The sequence below is a fragment of the Trachypithecus francoisi genome, unplaced genomic scaffold (genome assembly GCF_009764315.1).
Source record: "Trachypithecus francoisi isolate TF-2019V2 unplaced genomic scaffold, Tfra_2.0 Lachesis_group13, whole genome shotgun sequence".
Classification (NCBI taxonomy): domain Eukaryota; kingdom Metazoa; phylum Chordata; class Mammalia; order Primates; family Cercopithecidae; genus Trachypithecus; species Trachypithecus francoisi.
The window spans coordinates 83,679,506-83,694,478 of record NW_022681458.1 but is presented as its reverse complement, the minus strand read 5'-3'; the positions used below and the strand labels follow the sequence as shown (position 1 = coordinate 83,694,478).

Genomic DNA, 14,973 nt, shown 5'->3' with positions numbered 1-14,973 from the left:
TGCAACCTCCAACTCCTGGGTTCAAGCAATTCTCCTGCCTCAGTCTCCCGAGTAGCTGGGATTACAGGTATGTGCCACCATGCCCAGCTAATTTTTGTATTTTTAGTAGAGATGGGGTTTCACCATGTTGGTCAGGCTGGTCTTGAACTCCTGACCTCAGGTCATCCACCCACCTCAGCCTCCCAAAGTGCTGGGATTACAGGCGTGAGCTACTGTGCCCGGCCTGGGTCCCCATTTCTTTACTGGCTGTCAGCTGAGGATTCTTCTCAACTTCAGAGGCTGCCTGCATTCCTGTTTGTGGTTCCCTTCCTTCATCTTCAATGCCAGAAAGGTGGCTTCCTTCTCACACTTTAGTGTCTGACCCTCCCTCCTGCCTCATCTCACTTCTACTTTCGAGGGTCTGTGTGATTATAGCAAGCCTACCCAGATAATCCAGGGTAATCTATTTTAAGGTCATCTAATTAGTATTCTTAATTCCATCTGCAGAGTCCCTACGTGGCTGTGCCCAGATTGTGTTTGATTCAGTAATGAGGGGATGGGAATCTTGGAGTGACATCTTTAGAATTTGTCTCACCAAAGGCAGAATTCAGGTTTTCCTGCCATTTTACATCAGGGATCTAACAATTCCTGGGAATCAGCAGCTGGACCTGGGGCCATTTACTTATCAAACCTAGGGCACCATTCTTACCTTGAGCCTTATATTTCTGAGGCTTATTACATTCTGGCCTGCTAGATTTTTATACTTGGGTCACATACCGGCAGAGTGTTTCTGACATTTCCAGTCAGCCCTCTTACCTCAAATATCATGAATTTCACCACTGAAAATGTTCCATCAGCTGTAATACTAATTAACAAAGTCAGTAATTTAACCAATGTGAAAGCCCATTTCTGACCCAAAGTATACTAATTAACATAACCTGCTGTTGGTTGGGGATAAGGATAGCTAGCAGACTGACTTGCAGTAGTGTCTCTTGAGTGTGGCTTTTTTATTAAAAGCTGGCGAACTACTCTTGGAGCCTGTCTTCCAGATTAAGACAACTCGTTGCCTTTAGGCAGTTGCTTACAGCCACTGGACATACATTTATATTCCAGCTTATGTTGAAGTGTTTTGAAATAAAATTCAAATGATATAGTAGACTCTTGCCATCTTAACCAAGAGCATCGAGAGAGCTCAGTCATGTCTGTGGTTCTCAGCCTTGTGCCTGGTATGCAGTGGATGTGTCACAGATATTTGTTGAGTAAATAAAATGAATTAATGCATTTCCATGCTTTCATATATAACAATTTTAGTATAAGAACAGCATGACAGATTGCGTTGGAAAAAAGCGGAAATATTATTCAAGTTACTTTGTTGTACTAGGAGCTTATTGTACTCATGATACTATAAACATGTAGACTACAAACTGGGACTTGAAAGTGTTAACATTTATTTTAATGATGCCTTATTGAAAGGAGCATGGCTACAAAAAAAATCCCATCAAAAAGTGGATGAAGGACGTGAAGAGACACTTCTCAAAAGAAGACATTTACGTGGCCAACAAACATAAAAACACTCAACATCACTGATCATTAGAGAAATGCAAATCAGAACCACAATGAGATACCATCTCATGTCAGTCAGAATGGCGATTATTAAAAAGCCAAGAAACAGATGCTGGTGAGGCTGCGGAGGAACAAGAACTCTTTTACACTGTTGCTGGGAATGTAAATTAGTTGAACTATTGTGGAAGGCAGTGTGGCAATTCCTCAAGGATCTAGAACCAGAAATACCATTTGACCCAGCAATTCCATTACTAGGTATATACCCAAAAGAATATAAATCATTCTGTAAAGACATATGCACACATATGTTTATTGTGGCACTATTCACAATAGTAAAGATGTGGAATCAACCCAAACGCCCATCAATGATAAACTAGATAAAGAAAGTGTAGTTCATATACACCATGGAATACTATGCAGCCACAAAAAGGAACAGGATCATGTGCTTTACAGGGACATGGATGTAGTAATGAGAACACATGGAGACATGGAGAACAACAACACATACCGGGGCTTGTCGGGACACAGGAGGGAGGGAGAGCATCAGGATAAACAGCTAATGCATGCAGGGCTTAATACCTAGGTGATGGGTTGATAGGTGCAGCAAACCACCATTGCCATGTTTACCTGTGTAATAAACGTGTACATTTTGCACATGTATCCTGGAACTTAAAATACAATTTGGAAAAAAGGAGCATGGCTCCATTTTGATACACTGTTTTCCTACTAGATTGTGATCATTTACATCCTCACAATGTCTTAGGCATTGCACCAATGAATAAAGGCTGTCCGCCCTTTCCCAGTGGATCCTTGCAGATGAGGTATTTGAAATAAATAAAAGGAGGCATATTAAGAGTGGTATCAGGTGACTTTTGTATTCTCCTCACCATCAGCAGGTGACACTTTTTTTCTCTTGCCTTCTGTTTTTTTCTTCCCTCGGATTGCAGTCTGAATTTCCCTAGATCTCACTTGTCTTTGGATTAGGATGAGGTCCCAGTAGTAACTCAAATTGCACTGATGTGTTGCCACTACCTTTTTATACAAGGCCCCAGGCCCCTGTAAAAGTGTTCCTGGATGCTTCTGGAAGTACCCAGAGGGTGTCTGCTGGGACAGCTGGTGCACTTCTCTTTCCAGGTGCCTTGTCCTTCATCCACACCCTGTACCCCGGGAGTTGTGGGGGGCCTGGTGCTGCCTTTTGTCATTCCCTGGAGGAGAGCTGTCAGCAGTTTAGTTATTTAATCCCCTTCTGCCTCTCATGGGAGATATCCAAGGGATGGATGCCAGGCTGTGTTTGAAATTGCCCTCCTCTTTGGCCAAGGTTTTCCACCTTGGTCAGTTCATTTTCTGTCTCCTTCCCCCAGGGTGAATCTTCCCAAGAAGCTCTTACCCTGTAAGATGGTGTCTTTGGGCGGTGCCTTCCGTCCCCCAGCCGTGCCTCAACTCAGGCAAGGGACAAAACCACAGGGAGTCAGCCCATGTTCCTATTACAAAGATTCCTTTTATGCCGCAGACTTGGGGTAGGCCAAGTCGTCTTTCTTCAGTCCCTAAGTGCATCTCGCTTCATTCTCCTCCCTCACCAAGCACTCTTTTGTTCTTGGGGGGGCGGTGCGGGTACTAGAGGAAGAGGGGTCACACTTTTGAAGCTCTGTCTGGATGTCTTGCTCTTTAAAATCCAAGACTCATCTGGTAGTTTACCACAGTTTGCCATTAGGAATTGGCTATTAATTGGCTATTTAATGCCATTTGCCTTAGTGATAAAGGTTCCCCCTGCCCCCGAAATATTCTCTTACTCTTCTCTTTATTTTCCTCATCTTGTGAAATTTCCCACTGTGGAATGAAAACCTAGATCGGATAAAATTGGCAGGAACCTTTACTGTGAAAGTTCAGGATGCTAAAAAATCCCTGAAATGATTGATAACACACAGTGTCACTTTTCACAGTCTCCAGATACCATGAAAAATGTAAGATCTACTTTAAATGCAATAAGTAGCCTCAGGTGTTCTGTGTCCCAAATATTGCTTTCATATAAATATATAATTATCTTTAACTGAAACACTCAGAAATGAAAAGTAATCCCTGCCCTTCTCCCTTTCACTGCCTCGAGATAAAGCTGGGTTTAGTTTATTTCTTCCATCCCTTTTTAAAAATACTCGTTATGTGGCAGTTTCTAAGCAGCAAAATAGTCAGCTGTGTGATTAAAATGTCAAAAAGCAGGAAAACTGGCCGCTGGGAAAGTCTATTTGGAGATTTATATAAAGGCAGAATTCTGAATGGGGGGAGTGCTGTACCTTCTGGGCTTCTGAGTGGAGTGATTAAGGGAGGGTTCTGACCACATCCTTCCAGACTGACACAGGCCCTGCTACACAATTAAAGAAGCTGACAGGTGCTTGGGTTTTGAGGTTTTGTTTTTTTGTTTGTTTGTTTTTTCTTTCTTTTGCAAGCTGCATACTTGGTACCTATGAGTTTATGGCTGTTTAACATATTTTTGACACTTTGTTGTTTTTAATTTTAAGGGTCTTTTATAACTTTGAGATCTACCTTCCCCTGTATCACATAGTGTAGATTGTGAGGGGAGGGGCAGTGGCTTGGGGAAATTGGAATGAGGAGAAGGATCTAGAGTTCAGATGAAGTAGCTTTAATTTATGATGGAGGAAAATGCCCGTTTATCTTCAGTCTTGTAAACTGAACACGTTGGTGCTCCATTCACACCAAGTGGGTGCACGCCACTTAAACCTGACCCCTGGAGTGGGTGGTGAACAGTGGTCTTCCCTGGAGACCCCGTTCGTGCTACCAAAGTGTCATCTGTGGTCCCAGCCCACACCTTGAACATCAGAATCTGCATTTGCAGCCTGGGCACATTACAGCTGGAAAAGCAGCAGCAACAGGATACCAGTGCCAGGGGCGGCGGGGGACTGGGAGCCCAGCCCTGGAGACGTGTCAGCTAATACCTGACGGTCTTTCCTTGTTCTTGTTGTTGTTGTTTATGTTTTTATCCACAGACAAGTCTTGTCTTGTTTTTAAGAGCCTCCTGCCTTAAAACATACCCAGTAGCTGGAATGTCATGCTTCCTGGGTAATTATTATGTAGTATTACATTCTGGTTAATTTGGGGGGATTCACCTTATAACACTTGGTTTAACTGAAGGGGGAAGTTAAAAGTAGCTTATGCTTGAGTATTTTGTTTTAAACAAAAAGTTGTGAGGGGAAAGGTGCTGGGCAGTAGTTTTCCCCGAGTAGGGGTTTGGGGAGATGGATTTTTCAGTCTAGATCTCTGTTGATAAGGACTGTGGCCGCTTTATGTGGGGGAGTGTTCCATATAGATGGCACAGCGATTAGTGTCATTGTGGTTTAATAGGTGGTCATGTGAGATCAGTGCTTGGTGACTGTGATGGCTCCTGACCGTGTGGCCTGCAACTATTCTGTAGCCACAGCCTGTTTAGCTGCCCACATCATGGACTCCAAGTGTCCCTTGTCCCAGTAGCCTTTTGTGTAATAGAGGCAGTATTGCTTTTCTTTCTGTAGAGCGTTTCTTCTTTTCTCTCATTCCCTAGTTTGTTTTTTAAAGAGACAGGGTTGGCACAATCATAGTTCATTGCAGCCTCAAACTCCTGGGTTCAAGCAATCCTCCCAAGTAGCTGGGACTACAGGCGTGCACCACCGTGCCCAGCTCAGAGTTCCTTTCTTAACCTGTGTCAGTTGCTGTCTTTCAGGGTAGGTCTTTCCTCACCTGCCTGGTGATCCTTGGCTCCTTATTTGTATATAAGGTGCTAAAAGCTGATTGAAAGGGGTATGTTGAGGGCAAGCTATGCTGCAGCGTGATGGTCAGGGATCTACCTTTCTTGGGGTAGAGGGGTCCCCACCTGTGACTATCTTTAGGTCTTCTTCTCTTGATAAGCTTCTCCAGAGAGGAATCCTCCCATCTCTTCCTGCCGTGGCCTGTAAGCTTTGCTGTCAGATCTCATAACTGGGGGCTGGGGTAGGGGAGATACATCTCGGGCCCATCAGTCTGCATATCGAATTTTTCTTAACCTACTTTTTCCTTAGCAGTTACAAGTTTAAAAAAAAACATGAAAAGAAAAGAGCACTCATGAGTTTAGCTCTTGAATCGCTCTCCATGTTCTTAGAATTGAGCCTTTTTCCAGAGAATAAACTTGGCCTCCAGGATGAGGGAGTGGAGGGGATGCTCCAGGCTTAAGAAATGCTGGGGTGGGGGGTCTCACTTTTCCTTCAGTAGTTATCAACCAGCCGAGCTACGGGATGTCACCCGTGCCCCTGCCTTCCGACGGGCCTGCTGTCACCAAGGTTCTGGCCTGGACTGAGTGCTCATCACTCCCCCTCACCCCCGCCCCCACTCAACACTAACCTTTATGCTCTGCCTGCTCCACTGCTCCTTGGCAGTCTGTTTCCTACATTCGGAGGCTTGGTTTCTGGCCAGTGGCTCTTGCTCCTTTCCTCACTGGTCTCTCTTTAATCTTTTTGCTACAACTTTAATGTTGTTTTGAGAGTGAGTGGAGGCAAACACATATCATCTGTTCTGTTCAATGCAAAGTATGCACAAATTCTCTAATGAGTGATTGTGGGGGGACAATAAAACCTATGGCTATAAATTCATCTTGTTTTATAGCATTTGAGGTTCAGCTGTTTGTGAAAAGCAATTTAAATACAAGGATCATGCAGGAGAACAGTGTTTATATTCACTTAACATTTCCTCTAGTAAAAGGGAAGATCAGAGACAAGTAGGATGCATAAATGATTTGCTGCCTCTGCAGCCAGCGTCCATGGATGTTGATGACTGGGTGGTGGAAGTTCGCAGTGCCTGGGCTTTTTCTAGAATTGCATGTTTAATCCAGATTTCATAGTTGTAGAAGTGATTCAGTGCATGGGCTTCAAAACAGCATAGACCAGGGTGTGAATTCCTTCCTGCTTTGTCATGTGTGGGCCGTGTCCAGATGAGAACTTATTTGAACCTCAGTTTCCTGACCTAAAATGAAGGAAATTGTACTTTCTCCCAAAGTTGTTAGGAATGAGTGAATTAATATATGTGCATGCTTTGCCTTGTGTGACCACTGAATATATGTTTTACTTACTTTGGTATATTCTAGGTCTCCTTTCGTATGTGACATTCCTGTGATTTACTGTGCCTGGGAACCAGGTGGGCCTGGTCTTTGTGTGTGGATTTTCCCCTTTCAGCAAGAGGTTCCTTCACTCACCTCTAGGGTCTGGGACATAGTAAGGCCTGAGTTAGGGGACATGAGGAGGGAGGGGTACTGTTTTGTTTTGTTTTGTTTTGTTTGAGACAGAGTCTCACTCTATCGCCCAGGCTGGAGTGCAGTGGCGTGATCTCAGCTCACTGCAACCTCTGTCTCCCAGGTTCAAGCGATTCTCGTACCTCAGCCTCCCAAGTAGCTGGGACTACAGGCGCATGCCACCATGCCCAACTAATTTTTTTTTTTTTTTAAGTAGAGATGGAGTTTCACTATGTTACCGGAACTCGTGAGGCAGTCCGCCCGCCCCAGCCTCCCAAAGTGCTGGGATTACAGGTGTGAGCCACCGTGCCAGGCCTGGGTGCAGTATTTGAACCTAGGTCTGCCCAACTCACGAGTCCCTGCGTTGAGCATCCTGGCTCCTCAGGGTTGAGTCTTTCTATGAGTGAGGGATTGGATCTGGATAGAACCGTTCCAAGACGATTAAGCAGGCAGGCACGTGGATGCTTTCTGAAGGCTCTGGGTGACACTGGGTTCCAGGATCCAGACATTTACAATAACCATCATACATTAATGAAATAGCCCACATTTTAAGAAAGTGCTTACTATTAGAGAATATTTTTGAAGACTCTATTGGGTAGGTAGATTGGAGCCTGGAAATAGATCTCTTTAGATTTGCTGTTACTGAAGAGTTAAGGGGAGCAGAAATACAGGCACTTGTTGAACAGTGGCCATGCCTTCTCATTGGGCAAATCATCAGGCAATAATAACAAAGAGATTTACCGCCTCAGGTCCTTCAAATGGATGAGGACAGATGAAGGGAAAAGATGTCAGCAATTTATTTTACCTTAGGGAGTAAGTGGCAAACCAGAAGTGTATATGGGTTCTTGTCTTTGAGTTCTTATCTTTGTTCTGGTTCCTTTTTTTCTTTTCTTTTTTCTTTGAGAGAGAGTCTTGCTCTGTCACCTTGGCTGGAGTGCAGTGGTGCAGTCATGGCTTACTGCAGCTTCCAACTCCTGGGCTCATGAGACCCTCCTACCTCAGCCTCCTGAGTAGCTGGGACTACAGGCAAATGCCACCATGCCCAGCTAATTGATTCAATTGTATCTGCCCTATTCAGGCCCTTCTTTCTAGTTTATGTCTCTTACACAGCAAGTAGTTTAGCTCCACCCCCAAACCCCCACAAATCTTTTTCACTATGCATATTTATATGTGGATATATATATATATATATATATATATATATATATATATGTGTGGTAGATAAAGTCTGGATACTGTTGAATAGCCTACATCCCACACTTAGATTGCAATTATATGTTCCTTTCCCCCATAACCATTCCATTTTAATCTTTGTAAAAGTTCCCTTTATGACAGGGTTAAATTATGAAGACTGCCATGTGATTAAATACTACATGAATCATTTAAAAGGGATGGTTCCTAAAGTTTGAAACACCGTTCTTATTTGTAAAGTAGTAGTAGCTTATTTGATAACAGCCTAGTTTAAGATGTAGTATACCCATGTAGCTGGCTAGGAATGAGATTATTTTAATAGTAGTATAAATGCTTTTGCAGTATGCCTTTAGATGGCAGCATCTCTCACCGTAAACCATCATTTGAACAGAATTTCTTAGATGCAGAAGGCATTTGAGACAGAAGGATGGTCTGTCTGCATCACCCCATCATGATGCAGTGGTGGAACTGGGCCCCTGGGACTGTCAGGGCTATGGCCCAGGGCTAAGAAGAGGGGAGAGTTGTAGATTCCCGCTTGCATGTCTTCCACTACCCCTTCTCTTACTGATGTAAAATGTTTCCTATCTCTGTGGTCTTGCTAAAAGCCACTTTAAGGCAACCAAGGAACACAAGAATCAAGGGAGTGATTTTGGACCAAAATGTAACAAAAAGGCAGTATTTTCTTTATTTTGAGACATGATTTCACCCTGTTGCCCAGGCTAGAATGCAGTGGTGTGATCTTGGCTCACTGCAACCTTTACCTCCTGGGCTCAAGTGATCCTCCCACCTCAGCCTCCTGAGTAGCTTGGACTTCAGGCACACATCACTATGCCCAGCTAACTTTGTTTATTTTTTATAGAGACAAGATCTTCACTGTGTTGCCCAGGCTTGTCTCAAACTCCCGGGCTCAAGTGATCCTTCTGTGTTGGCCTAAGTGCAAGAATTAACACGTGTGAGCCACCATGCCTAGCCTTTTAATTTTTTTTAAGCAGTTTTGTTTAGGTATAATTCACATCCATACAGTTCACCCATTTAAAGCATACAGTAGACTAATTTTAAATATATTCATAGAGTTGTACAGCCGTCCCTACGACCTAATTTTAGAACATTTGTTTACTCTAGAAAGAAGTCACATAACCCTTACCATTACCCCGCAGGCCTGCATAGCCTGCATAACCCCCAGCCCCTGGCAACCATTTATACTTTCTGAAAGATTTGGCTATTCTAGGCATGACATATGAATGGAATCATGTAGATCCTTTGTGACTGGCTTCTTTCACTTAGCAGAATGTTTTCAAGCTTCATCCATGTTGTAGCATGAATCAATACTTCATTCCTTTGTACTGCCCAATAATATTCCATTGTGTGGGCAAAGCACATTTTGTTGTTGTCATTTGACGTATCTTTAGCTAGTACAAATGGCATTACTATGAGCATTTGGGTACAGGTTTTTGTGTGAACATATATTCCTGTAGGAGTAGAACTGCAGGGCCATGTAGTAACTCTGCCCTTAACCTTCTGAACAACTGCCAAACTGTTTTCCAAAACAGCTGCATCATTGCATGTGAGGGTTCCATCCAGTTTTACGAAGAATTCCGGATTTTCTGATGATAAGCCGGGACTGCGGGAACAGGAGGTGGGAGATAAGCCTGTCGGTCTCTCCTGTGTCTGACCAGCTGACTGGCTGCTGTGCCCCGCACAGTTACTGTGCGTCACTAGCTAGATAAGATACCTGCAGAGCATGTTGCTGTTACAGGCCGGCTGTTTGTAATCTTGCCTCCTGACTTTAGAGATACCAAGCAAGCAAATCATCTTTGTCCCATCCTTGTGCCAGTTAGAGGAAAATCATAAAACCCTTCGTCACAAGCCGTCCAGGTTTGAACATGTCAGAATCACCCACTTGACCAGCGAAGACAGCTGTAGTGACTTCACAGCAAGAGAGCAGCTTTTGTTTTTGTTAGGGTTTACATTCTCAAATCTGAGCTTACCCTTTTCTTCTTTGGCAGGCCAGACTGGACGTTCCCTCGCTTGTACTGAAATTACGTGTGTGCGTGTGTGTGTTTAAGGGAGGGGAAGGGACTGGCTCTTCCTCTAGGCATATTTGGGTCCTGGTAAGGACACACACTGTACATTCCAAGGCTTTGTTTGCATCTGGAAAACATTAGCCACACTCAGATCTTTCCCACTACAGGTCCTGTCAGGAAGCCCAAGTATGTGGAAAGCCCCAGAGTGCCTGGAGATGCAGTTATAACGCCATTCAGAGAAGTATCCAAGCCAACAGAGCCTGGTGAGCATGGTAAGAACATGTTTTCAGTGATTTCCTCCCCCCCCACCAAAGATTTTATACAATGACACTTCATTTCTGAATGAAACTTGAGTGCCCTTGCTGTACTGCTTTGCTGAGAATGTATTTAGGAGCTATTTTCCCCTCCGGCAGTTACAGAGATCTGTTTAGCTAACGCACATTCTTGGAAATTGTATACCTGGTATAGAAAAGTGGGTACATATGCATTATTTAAGGATTGAGTCCTATTTCCTCTGAATTTTGACTTACCAGGTCTTGGACGATAGGAAGCATCACCCAGTGGATTGCTTCCAAGATTTTGTTTTGTTTTTAATATTCTACTGCTTGAGAAAATTCAACAACAGGCTTTGGCTGAAAAGCTGAAACTTTAACTGAACAAAGCATGTAATTGCTAACTTTAAAAAAAGCATTTGGTGGCCAGGCGCGGTGGCTCAAGCCTGTAATCCCAGCACTTTGGGAGGCCGAGGCGGGCAGATCACGAGGTCAGGAGATCGAGACCCTCCTGGCTAACACGGTGAAACCCCGTCTCTACTAAAAATACAAAAAACTAGCTGGGCGGGGTGGCGGGCGCCTGTAGTCCCAGCTACTCGGAGGCTGAGGCGGGAGAATGGCGGGAACCCGGGAGGCGGAGCTTGCAGTGAGCCGAGATTGCACCACTGCACTCCAGCCCGGGCGACACAGCGAGACTCTGTCTCAAAAAAAAAAAAAAAAAAAAGCATTTGGTGTCTTTTGAAGGCTGCTTTTTTTTTTTAACATGTAAAGTTTTTCTTTAGGGGATGTTGAAGTAGGAGCAAAAAAAAAAAATCCAAATTGATGGGAATCTTTTTAAAGATATTTTATATGTGTATATATTTTATACCTGGAAATATGTGTGACATTACAAATTTGTAGCATTTAACAGATGTATTCATAGTTGTTTATTTTTAAAAATCAATTCAATAATTTACCTGTTTGTTCCTTGCTGGGGAGTCCTCAACTCATATCTCGCTTGCCTTTAATTTGGGTGTTTTGAATTTCTACGCTGTTTTTCTGCAGAAACATGGGACTAGGAATCTTGTTGTATGTAAAGGGGCTTGCTTTATCCTCAGTGTGGACACAAGTTTATGTAGCAATGCTGAAAGAGAACTTGGGAAAGAGAACTCAACCATATTTTTACTTTGGCATATCTGGCACCCTCCTCTGCCTAATTGTGGGTGGTAGGAGATACAGACCCTTTATATTCTAACTCCTGTGTGTGCCTTTTGTGTTGCTGGTGCTGTATGGCAGGGAGTGGGTAATAAGTAGGACATGGAAGGACAATATACTGGAGTGGTGGTAAAAAAAAAAAAAATATATATATATATATATATAGCTAAAAATGAGCTGTGAGGAAGAATCAGCAAAAGCTGAAAATTGGGAAGGGAAGGGGAGTTTGGAACATGGGGAAGAGATGGGGCCAGGCACTGGGCACTCTGGGCAGGCAAGAGGTGCTATTGCAGGTGCCCTGGCATGAGAAATGCCACCCTCTTTCTTTCTGTCCAGGCACTCATTGTGTGGTTGAGGGAAGAGGATTTGAGCTGAGGATGTGCACACACCAAATGTTGGTGAAGGTGGAGATTCCACAGTGAGATCTGGTTAGGACAGCCAGCTGCTGGTACATGAGGCCTCTCTTGATTGTGCATTCACTTGGGCAGGTGGTCTGGTCTCTGTCTCCTTGGTGTCCTGAAAGGAAAGTAAAATCTATCTCTCTGTAGTGAATATCAGTCATCAAATGTCTAAGCTGTCTGCCTGGCTCAGATTAAGCCTGCTACCTACCCCTTCCCTTCTTTCCCACCCACCAAAGCCTTTGTAGCCCTGGTCAATTATGCCCCTGGCATTTTGGCTGGCCTAGACTCCATTATGTAACCTCTTCCTCCCTGGCTGGGAGTATCGTTGAGGTTCTGTACAGGGATTGGGACCTCCTCCTCCTCCTGGTGTGGGAATAGGGGGAGAAAATTTGGATTTTTATTAGGCAATGAAAGGTTGTAAATAGTTCCCATTGTTAACTTTTCTCCCTTGCTCAAGGCAGGATTGGCCACCTTTCTTGGCAAAAGGAAGTGTTCTTATGCTTGGCTGTGGGCTGAGCTAAATTTCAAATGCAGCAATTGGTCTTGCTGGAGTGGCCTGAAGTTTGTATGTGTGCTCACTCCTGAGACCTGAGCTCTCTGATTTGGCATCTTGAGTCTCCATGGGGACCAAAATTATGAGATCTGTGGGCTGCAAATACAGGACCAGACATTTGGGTTTTGCCTGAAATTAAGAAGCAGGGTATGTTTTCATTTTTGTTAGGTGTCTCGGGAGCAGGTGTAGTTGATGTCTGTGGGTGCATGGTCTTGCCTGAAGATAGCCATGATGTTGGTGGAAGCTGCAGCAGGGTGAGCTTTCTCTTGGTTGTTGAGGAGAGGTGGCTGCCTAACAAAGTCGAACAGGACAATTAGTACAGATTGGTGTGTTTTGTAATCCACATGGAGTCCCTTAAATTTCAGTGGGGTTAATTAAGTCTGCCTTATCAAAGTGTAAATTTTATCCAGATCACCGAACCCAAAGGAAATGACAGAGCCAACTAAAACTTATTGAGTTTGAGTGTTAAACCGGGTGTGTACAGATGCATGATGGGTAAACCCTCATTTTTAGGGTTTAATATCAGCATCATCACTTATGTTTTACTTTAAAATGTGGTCTTCTGTTATCTGTATTTTCTTTGGACATTCTTGTTTAAATTTCTAAGACACTTCTGGGTGCTGTCAATAATAGCGTGCCAGTATTCACCAGACTAACAGACTCCACTGAAAAGGCTCCTTGTGAAGTGCTTTTGAAATTTCCGTGGACTCCTGAAATATCAAGTTAATCCTAAATGCTCGAAATACTCTTTCCTGCCTCACTTTTGCTTTGGTCATGTAGCTCCATCAACTCTTGATTCTTAGCTCTCTGGATTTTAAATCAAAGGAAAACAAAGCAAAGAACACTTTGAATTTGCTTATTTATAAGTAATTGCATTTATGTGTGATGCATGTTTCAGTCTTCTGGGAAGTATGGGTTCAATGATATAAGAAGATGAATTTTTTTTTGTAAGCAAATAACTTGTTTCTTAAAGTTTGCAAGCTGGGCACTGTAGCTCACACCTGTAATTCCAGTGATTCAGGGGGCCGAGGTGGGAGGATTGCTTGAGACTGGGAGTTTGAGAACAGCCTGAGCAGCGTAGTGAGACCTTGTCTCTTTAAAAAAGGAAGGAAGAAAGGAAGGACAGGAAGGAGTTTGCACTCACCTGGAAACATCTTTAGAAGAAAACATTCTGTCTTAGTATGTTTAAATATATTTGGAACACAGCATTTTCTACTCTAGGAAAAACGGATGACATAATAAAATCATCAGACAAAATACAAAGCCCATTTTCCTGTCAAATGGTCCTGATAAGGTGTGTGTCAGAATAAGTTCTTAATGAGTAAGCTTCCTATTGCTAAATCAACATATTGTTTAGGGGAAAACTCATTTACCCACAAAACAATATCTGCCTTAAGGGAAAAAAAGCCTTCAGATAAATTAGAGATGATTATTATAACAGGATCCATGCTTTATTTGTTTGATTTAGGGGCAACCATAATTTATTTAGGTTTGCATTAATATATCTCTAGCTACTTGGGCAAGCTTTGAGGAGGGGTGAGAAAGTTTTTAGTCTCATGAGTCATTGCTCTGTAAAGATCAATCTCAAAATATGATGAAACTTTTTTTTAATGATATCTTCATGTCAGTCAGTGATGAAACTTTTTTCCTGGCAGTCTGACTAGCAAATAAAGTTAACACATGTGAAAGAGCAGAATAATTCAATATGAAACTATGTTCTGGGAGGGAGGGGGTCTTTAGTTATATGCTTAAGTAAATATTTTGACACCTGATGTTTTTTATTACCATTTTAGACGGTCAAACAGATAGAGGATTAAAGAGGTATAAAGAATAAAGAGGCTGGGTGTGGTGGCTCGCACTTATAATCCCAGCACTTTGGGAGGCCAAGGCAGGAGGATTGCTTGAGCCTAGGAGTTTGATACCAGCCTGGACGACGTAGTGAGACCTCCACATCAACAAAAAGTCAAAAAATTAGCCAGGCATGGTGGTGTGCTTCTCTAGTCCCAGCTACTCAGGATGCTGAGGTGGGAGGATTGCTTGAGCCAGGGAGGTGGAAGCTGCAGTTAGCCATGATCACACCAATACGCTGCAGCCTGGGAGACAGAGTGAGACCCTGTCTCAAAAAAAAAAAAAAAAGGTGAAAAAAAAAGAATATGATTGAAGAAAATGTATAGTCATGTTTTATTTCTTAAAACCCTTTCTTTCCCAAGAGGTAACCTCAATCCTGCTTTAATTTTCAGCTTCTTAGAATGGCAGTGCAACATTCAGCCAACAGTTGAATGAGGTTTTATGTCATGGAAGTGCAGAAAAGGGGCATACCTGGTATGTGTGCATAGAAGAGAGACTCTTGCAAGTAGAGTATCCATTCATTCTGCATTTCCTTGAATAAGTATTAAATTTCTGTGTTGTGAAAAACCACTATGCTAAATGCTATTTGAGATGGGTTATCAAGCAGGGGTCCTGTCTTCATGGAGCCTTAGAGTCTGGCAGGGGATTAGAGACCTGTGTAAAGAGTGGCTGTAATAAAGGAGGAAGTAATGACTAATCCAAC

The 14,973-nt window shown here is 43.1% G+C and overlaps 1 protein-coding gene across 16 annotated transcripts in view; it reads left to right on the top strand.

The window, feature by feature from the left end:
* TANC1 (tetratricopeptide repeat, ankyrin repeat and coiled-coil containing 1) overlaps positions 1-14,973 on the top strand; it is a 273,836-nt gene that overhangs the window by 165,095 nt on the left and 93,768 nt on the right. For all 16 annotated transcript variants that reach the window (XM_033231382.1, XM_033231392.1, XM_033231391.1 and 13 more), the window contains one exon: positions 10,170-10,274. In XM_033231382.1, coding sequence (XP_033087273.1) covers positions 10,170-10,274 — 105 coding nt within the window. The remainder of the gene's footprint in view (positions 1-10,169; positions 10,275-14,973) is intronic.